General features: G+C 36.5%; 1 protein-coding gene across 1 annotated transcript in view; it reads right to left on the bottom strand.

Annotated features, from left to right (window-relative positions):
- DIAPH3 (diaphanous related formin 3) overlaps positions 1–12771 on the bottom strand; it is a 212171-nt gene that overhangs the window by 43891 nt on the left and 155509 nt on the right. The window contains exons 26-27 of the mRNA XM_071448410.1: positions 12050–12145; positions 11550–11609 (exon numbers count right to left, since the gene is read on the bottom strand). Coding sequence (XP_071304511.1) covers positions 11550–11609; positions 12050–12145 — 156 coding nt within the window. The remainder of the gene's footprint in view (positions 1–11549; positions 11610–12049; positions 12146–12771) is intronic.

The following is a 12771-nucleotide window of genomic DNA, read 5'->3' on the forward strand; positions in this document are numbered from 1 at the left end:
ACCCATCTACCAGACGGGTGGGAAGGAGAATCCTGTAAACTACAGGCCTGGCAGCCTGACTTTGGTGCTGGGGAAGGTTATAGAACAGATTATCTTGAGTGCCATCACATGGCATGTACAGGACAACCAGGGCATCAGGCCCAGCCAACACAGGTTTAGGAAAGGCAGGTCCTGCTTGACTAACCTGATCTCCTTTCATCACCCAGGCGACTGATGAAAGGCTGCGAATGTAGTCTACACAGACTTCAGTAAGACCTTCAACACTGTCTCCTACACCATTCTACTGGAGAAGATGACAGACCATGGCTTAGAGAGGGTACAGTCTTTGCTGTCTGGATGGTCAGGCCCAGAGAGTGGTGGAGAAAGGAACTAAACCCAGCTGGCAGCCAGTTGCTAGCAGTGTTCCCCTGGGCTCAGCATGGGGACCAGTCCTGTTTAACATCCTTAATGATGATCTGGATGAGGGCATGAAGTGCAGTCTCAGTCAGTTTGCAGATGACACTGAGCTGGGCAGAAGTGTTGATCTGCTGGAGGTCAGGAAGGCTCTGCAGAAGGATCTGAACAAGCTGGATCAATGGACTGAGGCCAATTGTATGAAGTTCAACAAGGCCAACTGGTGGGTCCTGCACCTGGATAACGATAACAACCCCTTGCAGCACTACAGGCTGGAGGTAATGTGGCTGGAAAGCCAAGTGGAAAAGGCCCTGGGGGTGATGGTTGACAGCAACTGAACATGATCCAGTGTGTGCCCAGGTGGCCAAGAAGGCCAATGGTATCTTGGCCTGTGTCAACAATGGTGAGGCCAGCAGGACCAGGGCACTGATTGTCCCCCTGTACTCAGCACTGGTGAGGCAATCAAGTCCTCTGATTGTTTATGGGTCCCTCACTGGCAGAAAGACATTGAAGTGCTGGAGCATGTCCAGAGAAGGGCAATGGAGCTGAGGTTGTTTATCCTGAGCAAAAGGAGGCTCAGGGTAGACTTTATCACTCTCTACAACTCTATCACCTTCAGCAAGGTGGAAGCTGGTCTCTTTTCCCAGGCAATCAGCAACAGGACAAGAGGACACAGCCTCAAGTTGCACAAGGGTAGCTTTAGGATGGACACCAGGAAGAAAATCTTCACTGAATGGGTGGCAAGACTGTGACATGGGCTACCCAGGGAGGTCGTAGGACCACCATCTTTGGTAGTGTTCAAGAGATTACTGGATGTGGCACGTACTGCCATTCTTCAGTTGACATGATGGTGTTCGATCAAAGGTTGAACTTAATGTTGTTGGAGGTCTTTTTCAACCTTAATGATTCTATAAAAACCCAAGCAACCCAAAACCAAAGCCACTTCCCACTCACCTCCGCAAGTTTAGGATCAGAGGAAAAGATGGGGCACTCTATTAGCTTCTAGCATTTATTTTGACATAGCTGTCATTTAATGTTATCTCACTTTATAAATACTGACCAAAACAATATCCTCCACAAGCTCCTCCCTCAGCCTAATTACCTAATTTGGCATCGTGTTCATATGAGTTACTCAGCAGATTTGGAAGCATTAGATTGACTCAGAGCTTTTGAGCTACTGATGGCAGAGTGAAAGATTAGATACCATAAAGTTCACTTTATCATGGAAAAGATGGATCAAAGGAGATATTTACATTTTAAAGCATAGGAAGAAAAAATATATATTTAGTCTCCCTTGCCTGGTAATGACAGCAATAAAATGCACCCACTGAAATATGTCCCCAGATAAATGTTTTTGTGCTTATGCACTGAAAAAAAAGCAATTTTGGCAAGGAATTGAGAATATTTGGGGATTAGTCTCTGCTTTTGAAAATAAGGCAACATTGAAAAAAAATCACCAAATGTAATTATGACTACAGCAAAAAAAAACCAAAATCAGAAAGTACCAACCTTATACAAAGCTATAAAAGAAGCAGAAGCCATTATGTATTAATAGGTTTTATATTCTGATCCCTTCTCTAGAGCCTAGAGAAAACACTGGGAAGATCACCACCTTTAAAAGTTATTTTTCTGGCTAATATGTAACTGTAGTAACTCAAACAGCTGCCTTTAAGCTAAGGTACACAACTCTGATATGAATTTCTTCTGTTGTAAATAAATTTAGTTACCAAGCTAAAAGACCAGTAAAACCTAGGTGCCAAAGTTAAACTGAGTAATGAAAGCTCTCACTCAGCTGTGTTTAACCCTGGTTCATCAAGATATATTGTTCCCTCAAGGAGAGGATTTAAACCATGTTTTCTATATCCCTGGAAAGTTCCCTTCTGTTCATTAGCCCCTCTGCTCACAGAGTGCCACTATAAATAACAAATGTTAGTGAGTCTACTGATTCAAATAATCGTAATGGATGGGGATGGATGGTAATGATTCCTGCCACATTCTTGGATATGCTTCTGAAACTGCATAGCTCAATTAGGTATAGTACACACATGTCCAAATATCTTCTGAACCCCCCAAACTGGGCTGTGATATCCAAATTTGTTCCTGACCTAGAAGCTATCCTGCCTCAAGTACACAAAGTAGACTGTCTAGAGCCAATTCAAGTATTTTTATGTGCACTGTATTATAATGCACCATGTACACTCATCTCTTTTCAAATACAAGGAAACAGGCTTAAAGCCTAAGAAAACAGATAAAAAGAAATACCTCTGGAATAATTATTTGTCTGTGCTGAAAATCTGCTGAGATTTCATTCCATTTCCCTGTTTATGACACTAAGGAGTCCTGATGTTATCTTTTCAATTTCTTATTTTATCATTTTGCTATGCTACAAGGACGGAAAAATATCAAGAACTGCAAGCTTGAATAGTGTAGAATAAATTCACTCTTAGTTTTCCAAATCCTATTCTTTAGATTTTTTAACACCTATGGCAAATATGGTCAAGCTTACAGGGTCAGAAAACAGCATTTCTTTTATTTCTCTGGTATATGGAGTTAGATAATATCAGGAGACAAAAAAAGCATGATGAAAACTCTTTCTCCCATGGAAATAAAGACCATCACCATTACAAACAAAGTCTTCTTTTGAAGACATCATGACAAACTATTGTAACAAAAAGACTATGCTACTAACTAGACAGTTACAGTCTGTCACAGAAAGAATCTACACATTAGTTATCCTCCAGGAAGTAAAATCATCTAGGAAGTTGTATAGACTTCACATAGTTTTTCTGTCTGGTTAAAACAATTTTGCTTTAAAAAGTTGTTGGCTTTTTTTTTTAAAGCAAAAGATTATAATGCTAAGGATAAGCATTATCCAATCTACTTCACAGTTGTTCATGCTGAAAGGGAATAGATTGATTTGCCCAGTATCTTCCAAAATCCAAATATTCTTTCCCTAAATTACTTGAACTGCAGCTTCCCATCTTGGATTTGTAACTTGCTCACACTATTCCATATCATTCAGTGGAAGCCTGGCTACCATCTTTCCTCCTGACATTCAAGCAAGAGCTGCATTTGACTCCTGTATTTCCTTCCTTTATCACTCATGATCTCCAGGTTTGAGCCACCAAAAGGATTCTGATTATTTTTTATTTACGCCTTCTGAGGATTCAGATTATTTTTCTGGGTGATTGATGCAGATATTGCCTTAGGTATGTGTGGTGGAAATACACAAGATTAATCTATTTTTTGAATGAAACAAGATACTGGATTTATCAAGCAACTTACAGGCACAAGCACTAATTCTGATACAGCTGAACTGCCAATTTCCCTTTAGAGTATTCAAAAACTTGAAAGTAAATTTTCCAAGTGTTCCCACCCAACAAAAGGGAGAAGTTAAAGATAGCCTTGTTTTCTCTGCATGTTTGCACCTTTGCAGAGTAACTCCAGTATTTCTACACAACATTTTTGTTCTGTTACAGCGACCACTTAGGAAAAAGAATGAACAAAATTCTCCCAAAGGAGGAAAATATCCCAGAACATTAATAGAACACATTCACTTACATGGCAAAAATAGATGACTTAAGAAAAGTGCTTGAAGAATTTAATGAAAAATATTTGGTGCTTTCTCTAAATCTTTTGAATTCTGACTGACTAAATAATGTTGCATTAATCAGACATCACTGGAGTCACAGAACAAACTCAGGTCAGGAATCATACTCTGTTAGGATCTCAGATTTTGTCCCCAGTGAAAACTCATTTTTAATATCTAGCTGATGAAAATTTCCTACCTAATATTTCACTTGTGGTTTATTTGTGGTTTCTTTATGAAAGATAACCCCTTTAAGAAAACATATGTGTGTATATCTATCTAGCTATTTTTAAAAACCCACAATATCAAGAGCTTTATGGCTGTTGTTCAGCAAATCTGCTACTCAGATGAAATTTCTAAAAGCCTCTGAAGAATGAGGCAGAAGTTTAGATACTATTTGTTCTTAACATTCAGAAAACAGAAGTGAAACAGACTGGTAAATTTATACCTAAAATCTTGTTTAACAAATATGGAAGAGACTTGAAAAGTGCTCTGAGAAGTGACAGAATCTCTTTGCTATACCTATCAACTTGGTAATTGTTTTTGAATGGGAAGTTCTGTGTGACTAAAATATGAAAAGACAAATATGGGTAAATTGCTGGTAATTTACAGCTCCCTTTGTAGATTTAAGATTTTCCACTGATAAATGTTCAGCTGACTGATTTGAATATATAACTTGCCTGCTGTAGCTTTTGGAAATCCGGTTACCTACCTAGGCAATTATGAAGCTGACATTTATGGTATGTGCAATTATGGAATATACAGTGTCACTGCTTTCAAATGTCACCTCTTTGCTACTGTTCTTATCTTGCAGAACGTGTCCTCGCCTCCCTTGAGAGCTGTGATCTTATTCAACTAGCACCAATGAACACTGGCAAAATATTTACAAAAGCAATTAGCTCTTCTGAGTGTCTAATTTGACATCTTCAAAGGGTCACATGATAAGGTCCACCTTGTCTCAGGGTAGTACTTAAAATTTTTACTCTGAAAAAAGCTTGGGTTCTACTTTTTGTCTACATTATGTTCAGATATAATGCTATATGATAAGACACAGGGTGAAGGATATGCATGCAACCTCACTCATAAGAGTTGATAAGGGAAATCTCACAAGACTTTAATAAAATACAGACATTTTTATAGGATTACAATTCCTCCTCATCTTTCTAAATACAGGTTGCCAGTGTGCGTTTAGCTTATACTAAGGGCAAGATAACATTTTTTTCTGTCTAGATCAGTATTTTCACAGTAATAATATGCAATTCCTACTAATTTGAAGTACTCTTTACCACTCTTGGAAGTCTCCAACCCTTTTTCAGTATTTGGCACTTTAAAATAAATAAATGTTTCAATAAATGAGTGGTTTATACCTCTCCATCTCAGTCTTTATTTCAAAGAACCTTTTGTTAGAAAAGGCCTCCCCCCCCCCCCCCCCCCAAATTCTCATTTTCCATTCTAAACTCTTCTTGCTGGCTGCCATCCTTTCTGAGTAGGAAATTTTCTTCATTCTAACATTAAATTATGAGTGTGAGAAACTGCTAAAAACTGCATCAAAATAATCTTTTTCCTAGATATTTTGGAATTAAATTCTTCAGGGATATTTTTGTGATGATATGTGTTTTCAACTGCAGCGATGGAGAAATACTTCTAATGACAGAAATAAAAATGTGTAAATTCACTTTCCTTGTCTGGATATTATTTTTTCTTTCCACACATGCAAAATTGACTTTTATGGTCAGTTCCTTTGAACTCTGCAGTATGCTCTAGGAAAAAAACTATTATAAACAGTGTGGATGGTTCCAGGGGAATTATTTCTGTTAGAATAAGCAGCAATTTTACTTGACCTATGAAGTCAATATTGAAGTGAAGGTTTGGTCTTAAAATGGCAACATCTGAGAACCATTTTTAATAGAAATCCTATTAAATGTTTTCCTTTCATAACAGTGCCTACAGTTATTCCATGTCTACTACTGAGAAAACTTGTCTATTGAGTAAAACTTCACAAAGCTTAACAAAAATTTTCTCCACCAGAGGTACTGATGTTTTGCGATCACATGGCTAAACATGCACAATGCCTTGAAAGCAGTATCTACTGTGAAGGACTGCTAATGCTCAAGAGGGTGCCTTTACTGCCAACATGTTCTGGGGAAAAAGTTATCTTCATGGGTAGCTCCTTCACTATTAGGTACTTCCTAATGTTCACTACATACAGTTGAGGAAAAGACAACCACATACACAGAGTTAAGGAAAAATTAGGTTGAAATGCCAATCATAGCTTGCTGTCACATACAATGATGGAATAAAAATGACCTCTATGTGGTCACACAGTTTCAAGAACTAAGATGAGCTTGAGCTCACTGTCAGCTTTGCTTGTCAAAAATAAGGTAGCAGAGACATTAATATGACTATCAGATGACAGTTCTATTATAAATATGAGATGAAAAGAACCGAACACACATGAAAAAAGGGTTTCTTTATGCTTAATTGGGAGAGAATGACTTTACTATATAAGGGTTTTATTTAACAGAAGTCTTTAAAATGCTTCAGACTAGATGTGACATGAAAATTATTCTATTGTGTATAGATTTACTGAACAAAAAGCTATAATAATTACAACCATCTCTTACAATAGAAGTTTGATCTCAATATAGAAACAAGACCTTTTAGTCACCTTTAGAAATGTTGTCCACAACGCAATTACTGATTGTGACATAAAGATTTCTTTCAACCTCTGCAGTCTCAAAAAGCAATCTGTATTTTTTTGCTTGCATTTTATTATAGCTTTTCTTTACTCACAACATTTTAATATGATCAACTTGTAAAGATAAACTCTTTCTGCTGCATTTGAGGTATGTGTTTATATGCAATCAAAGCTGCATCTCAAATTTGTATTCATGCAATTCAGGTAGCATTAGCTTGGCTAATGCTACAGCAAATAAATGCGTAGCCATAGCAGCAGAGAAGTTGATGCAGGCTGCAAAACCTGACCAAAAACTTAGTGAATAATGCAGCTTTCTGTGCTGCAGTGGGCTCTGCCCTGCCTTGGATATGCTGCTCCATGTATCTGGACTTCAGTAGCTTGAAGTAAACATACAAGCTGCAAATATGCCTTGACTCTTGTTGTAAATAACTGAAAAACAGATCAGTCATAGCTATTAGCTGCTTGAGAAGATCTTCTAATGTGCAACATCCTGATTGCTGAAAATTACGTGCTTTCTTCTGCTTCCTAAATAAAATAAAAGAGCTCCTCTATTAGATGCTATTGAATCCTAAGCACACCACTAAAACTGTACTAATACTTTGCTTGTGTCAAACAGTGCTCTGAATTGGAATTACAGCAAAAGAATGTACCACAATATTTACTGCAGTCCATGGTCCTTTGCAGTTAAAGCAAACTGTAACATTAACACATAGTTTTGCACATAGATGTAATTCAGTAGGTAATTTAAAAATAAAAACCACTATGAACGGGAATAAAATATACCAATCGTATCTATATCCACTAAAATCTAGTGTATAGTACTTGCATTCTTACGGCATTAAAACACTTCCAAGACTTGGCAATTCTTAATGTATATTACTTCTGTTAGTTATGCAGCAGGAATTTTTCTCCACAAGAAATATTGTGACTTGATGGGCTTTGTCACAAGCATTAAAAATACAACTGGTAATTCTGGTCACAAAAATAGAGCAGATTTAAACTTGACAAAACCTACATATCACAGAATCACAAAGTTGGAAGAGCCTTTCAAGATCATTGAATCCAACCCATGCCCTAACACCTCAACTAAACCATAGCACGAAGTGCCACATCCAATCTTTTTTTAAGTACATGTTTTTTTAAACACATATCAGGTTAGAAAGAGGCAATCTGTTCAAAAACAGAAGAAAGCAGTAGGATTGAAAATAAAAAAATACACATTCGGCTACCATGGAATGTAGCATGAGAACAAGCACTCTTTTTTAACTAGAAATATCAGCTGAACACTACCAGAGATTTCAGGGGAGCTCAACAGATCATGAAGAGAAAAACAGCTCACACATTAGCCAGCATTTCACTAAATTTATTATTTCTCTTTTTTTTTTTCTTAAGTAGTCTATTTAGTTACAGGAAACAATTCCAGTTCCCAGTTCTAGACCTGAGCAGGGTTGGCTTGCTTCTCTGTATTATTTTGTTTTACAGGGTTTGGCTAAGACTGAAAAGCAAATGCTAGTTTGATACCTTGTGTAGCATTGTACTGAGGGTGACACTGGCAATGGTTAGAAAAATTTCCTTCCTGCTTCCATTTATATGACAGCTGTGGAGAAAGAAATATTCAGGCTATATTTCTCTCCCTCGTCATGCCTCATGAGACATGGAACCAGTTTCCTGTCCTGTGTTTGTGTGGGATAGAGTTAATTCCCTTCCTAGTAGTTGGTACAGTGCTCTGTTTTGAACTGAGTCTATGAAGAATGTTGATAACATACCAATGTTTTAGCTGTTGCTCAGCAGTGCCTAAGTCAAGAATTGTCAGGATCCCATGCTCTGGGATGTTCACATGTTCTGCATGTGCCGTGCTCAGTGGGAAGAGGCACAATAAACTGGGGGGCAGCACAGCTGGGACAGCTGGCCTGAACTGGCCAAAGGGATTCTCCATTCCACATGGCATCAGGCTCAGCATGAAAACTGAGGAAGTTGGTCAGGAGATGTTGATTGCTAGGAAGAGACTGGCTCAGCATTGGCCCACAGCAGTGAGCAATTGTATTGTGCATCATTTGTTTCTCTTGTGTTTCATTCCTCTCCCTCCCTCTACCTTTTACTCCTCCTCCTCAATATTATTATTATTATTATTATTATTATTATTATTATTATTATTATTATTACACTGTTCTTTCCTCAGCCCATGAGCTTTACCTATTTCCATCCCACCAGGGAAGACAGACTGTGTGGCTGCAAGGCACTTAATTGCCAGCTTGGGGTTATAACACTATTTATGCTTGGATCTGATTTGGTTTCCACTTTTGTAAGAGAAATATCTTTAATCAGAAAGATGAAACTACACTTTTTTTAATTTGGTTGGTTATGTTTTGAAACAGAAGAGATTAGTTAGAACTTGATGGCACCTGCCCAACAGAGATTACTCCACTCTAAAGGATTCAGGACAGCCATTTCAAGTCATGGCTTGTAATTCTTTTTGACTGTATGATGAATCCTAGGTATGAATTTGCAGTGTGCAGTAATATAATATATCTACTATAAATGAATCTGTCAGTCTCAGCAGAATAAACAGTAACCAAACCAGTAACCAGCCAACTGAAACAGCCAAAACCAGTACAGAAGCAAACATGGAAAGCGCTAGAAATGGTACTTAAGGACTTTCAGCAATCTCCACATATTTTAGCTTTACAGTAAGACAGTGGGTTTTTTTCCTATGATATAAAATTTGGCATCCATTTGAAATTTAAGGGTGGGAAAGAAAATAGCAAATTAGGAATAACCTAGCCAATACTTCTGTCTAAAAACATATTCCAGTTTTTCTGAAGTCATGGACTTCTTGCTTGTATGGTATATACATAACAGACCATTGTATAGAGCATTTATCACTTATTATACACATATAGATAGAAAGAACAGGCTATTGAGCATCAGATATAAAGTGCAAGAAAAAAATGATACAGAGAACAATACTGACATACATTGTTGAACTCAGAAAATTAAAGAAACTTTATCATTATAATTCCTATTTTTATGGCCCACATTAACTTTTTTAAGGTTATTATTATTATTATTATCCGAAATTGACTCTGACATTCAGAGTCTAGCATTCATTCTAGACAGTATGTAACTTAAATGACCATATGCTTTTACTAAATAGGAAAAAAAGGCTCTGAACTCACCCTAATCTACACCAGGTTTGGTACTCTATTTGGCTCAAGATAGTAAGATGTAACACATAGACATTGTGACAAGTGTCAACAAATCAAAAACATGCTCATTCCTTAAAATCAAGCTCAGATCTGTACTAGCCTGTTTCTCAACCAACAAGACAAGTGAAAGAAACATTGAATTAATTTTAAAATGTCTTAGAATGAGACTTTCTCAAAATGCTCTATGGAAAAACTGACTTTGGTAAAAACAACAAAAGATTCAAGAGTTTACTTTTACTCTTCTCTCCAAATTAGATATCTGAACTTCAAACTTTAGCACCAAATTATATCCATCTGATGTACAAATCCATCTATTGTTTAGACTAAGATTTTTCAGCATTAAAATTTTGGTGAGTGTGAGTGGGTTTTTTTTGTTGTTTTGTTTTTTAATCTGAAACATGGCCATCATGTTTGACCAAAGGCAGTTAAGTTTGAAAACTGGAACCTACAAGTCTGTCTACAGACAGCTACCTAGATGGAATGTGCTGATAAGAACAGTAAGAGCAGTATCCAATATGAGCAGTATCCAATAAGAGCAGTATCCAATATGAATGCTCTTACAAGCAAAACCACTTACAGGATAAATTCAGATGTGCTCTATAGTCATTACTTAAATATCAATATGTTATGTGCTAGACAAGTACCTGTCAAATATACTTGATTTCTCTTTGATCCAATTTCTGTAATTATCGACAAACTGTCCTTTCAGCCCTATTTTCTTCAATTTTGTTTTTATTTGACAAATTGAACAGGTTTGGGGTTTTTTTTGCTACACTCACTTAGAGAAATAAACACTTACACATGAGGTAAAATTAATATAATCAATTTTATGACATCTGCTCCATAAAACCCGCAGTGCATATAAATATTAAAAAATAGTGCAATCTGCTTTAAAAACTAAGAAAGAAGATCTTTTTCCCCCCATTATTCAACTTTCTCTTTAACAGAAGGACTACAGATATAAACTTTTTCCTGAGACCACTAGTCATGAGCAACTGAGTCACTCTGGACTCCTCAAGCTTAATTAAAACACAGCCAATATAGCAATATTCTGTAGACTGACTGTCTAACAAAGCTAACAGGCACCCACACCTGCACTGTAACTTGCAAGAACAAGTCCTACTGATAGCGAGATAGTTCAGCAGTTTACAAATAAATATTTACTATAACCTTGTTGAGTCAACACTCCTTTTGAATTAATACTAATAAACAATAGCTTAAGCCATTCCAGCTATAGCACCAAGAAAACCAAGACAAAGAAACACAGAATGAATGCCAAAAGTTCTCAGATTCAGTATAATAGGCACTTAGTAACTAACACTTGAAACGTTACACAATCTCTGCTTTCTATTACAATTCCATAAACCCTAAAAAACTTGCATAATGATTCTAAAGGATTTTAAAAGTACTACAATTTAAAAACATAATCAAAATTTAAATAAATAAAAATCCCACAAAAGATAGAAGAGCTCTGCAGAGGAATCAGTAAGTATAGTTTTCAGGTTGTAATATTCAGATGATTCTTAAAAAGCAAGTTCCAATATGGTATAGTACACCATTAATGTACAAAAGTGAAAAAAAAATTACAGCAGTCTTGAAAGCACAGTTCAACTACATAAGCTAAGCTAAGAAGTGCATGCAATTCATGAATATGGTTCATTACCATGGTTACAAGCTTTCAGCACAGGCCGCTGTGTGGTTGGACTGAGATTTTGTGGTGTGTCTGCAAAAGCAAAGAAACAATGGAAATAAAACACCTGTTTGAAAGCTACCAGAATATTATAACATGACACAGCAGAAGTTTAGGAATTTAAGAATTACGAGTTAGGTATTTCTTGGAATAAATGACAGTTATATACCAGAGAAATAATTTGACTCAGACTCACTTATGGAGCAAGAGAACTGTCGCTTCCCCCATACAGCTATTAACCCTAAAAAGTTAAAAGTACATTTGGCTGTATTGAAAAGTCTTGTCATAATGATCTGGCTATAATAAGTTCAGTACATTAATTTCCAGTCTTATTGACATAAGCAACAGTCTGAACATCCCTGAAAATTCATTGTACTAACGAATTAAATCTGACAGTATCTAAATTCTAGAGCACTGGACCCATATTGCTTTTAACTTTCTCTAGAAAATAAAATCTAAAATAGAATATTCACCTCTGGACCTTGGTGTCCTTTTCCTTCGGTCTCGAAAAGCCGCACCTGACTGCAAGGCCTCCAACAGGCTATCCATCACTCCAGTCTCCTCACCTTCTGTAAAGGAAAAAGAAAAAACCCTCTTGGTTACCATAGCAATATCAAAGCATAAAGAATAACATCAACAAAAACCAATAATAATGGATACCAATATTATTATTAAAACAATTAATTTCAAACCTTGACCAGTGCTTTAATATTTACAAATTGCTCTCTTGCAATTAACTACAACAGATTTGGTTTTCTAGAACTGAACTAGACCAAATTTCTATTTCACTCATTTCACATTCCTCTTTCTCTATACGGAGAGTCAAGCATAGTTTTAAGAGAAATGTCATTTAACTCATATTTTCATTTTAGTACCCTTCTACAACTGCAAATAATCAGTCTCATGTCAGCTTTCGAGAGCTGTCCTTTATATGATTTGTTACATTTGACAAAAGACCATTCAGTTATTGTGATAAAAAGTTAAAATTGTTTCTCAGCAGGGAGCAGAGTGAACAGTATTGGACTGGATAGGATATAGTGATATCCATAGGTAGCTTTAATCAAAAGCCATTTTCCGTCTACATTTAATAACCTCTGGCCAATAATAAATAATTGATGTAGTTCAGGAAAATTCTACTCGTTAAATTATATGCTTATAATGCCTAATAATAAACACATGTGCACAAAAACCCCCA

Source organism: Agelaius tricolor, unplaced genomic scaffold, assembly GCF_023055355.1.
Source record: "Agelaius tricolor isolate 1412-34295 unplaced genomic scaffold, bAgeTri1.0.p SCAF_26, whole genome shotgun sequence".
In the NCBI taxonomy this organism is placed as follows: Eukaryota; Metazoa; Chordata; class Aves; order Passeriformes; family Icteridae; genus Agelaius; species Agelaius tricolor.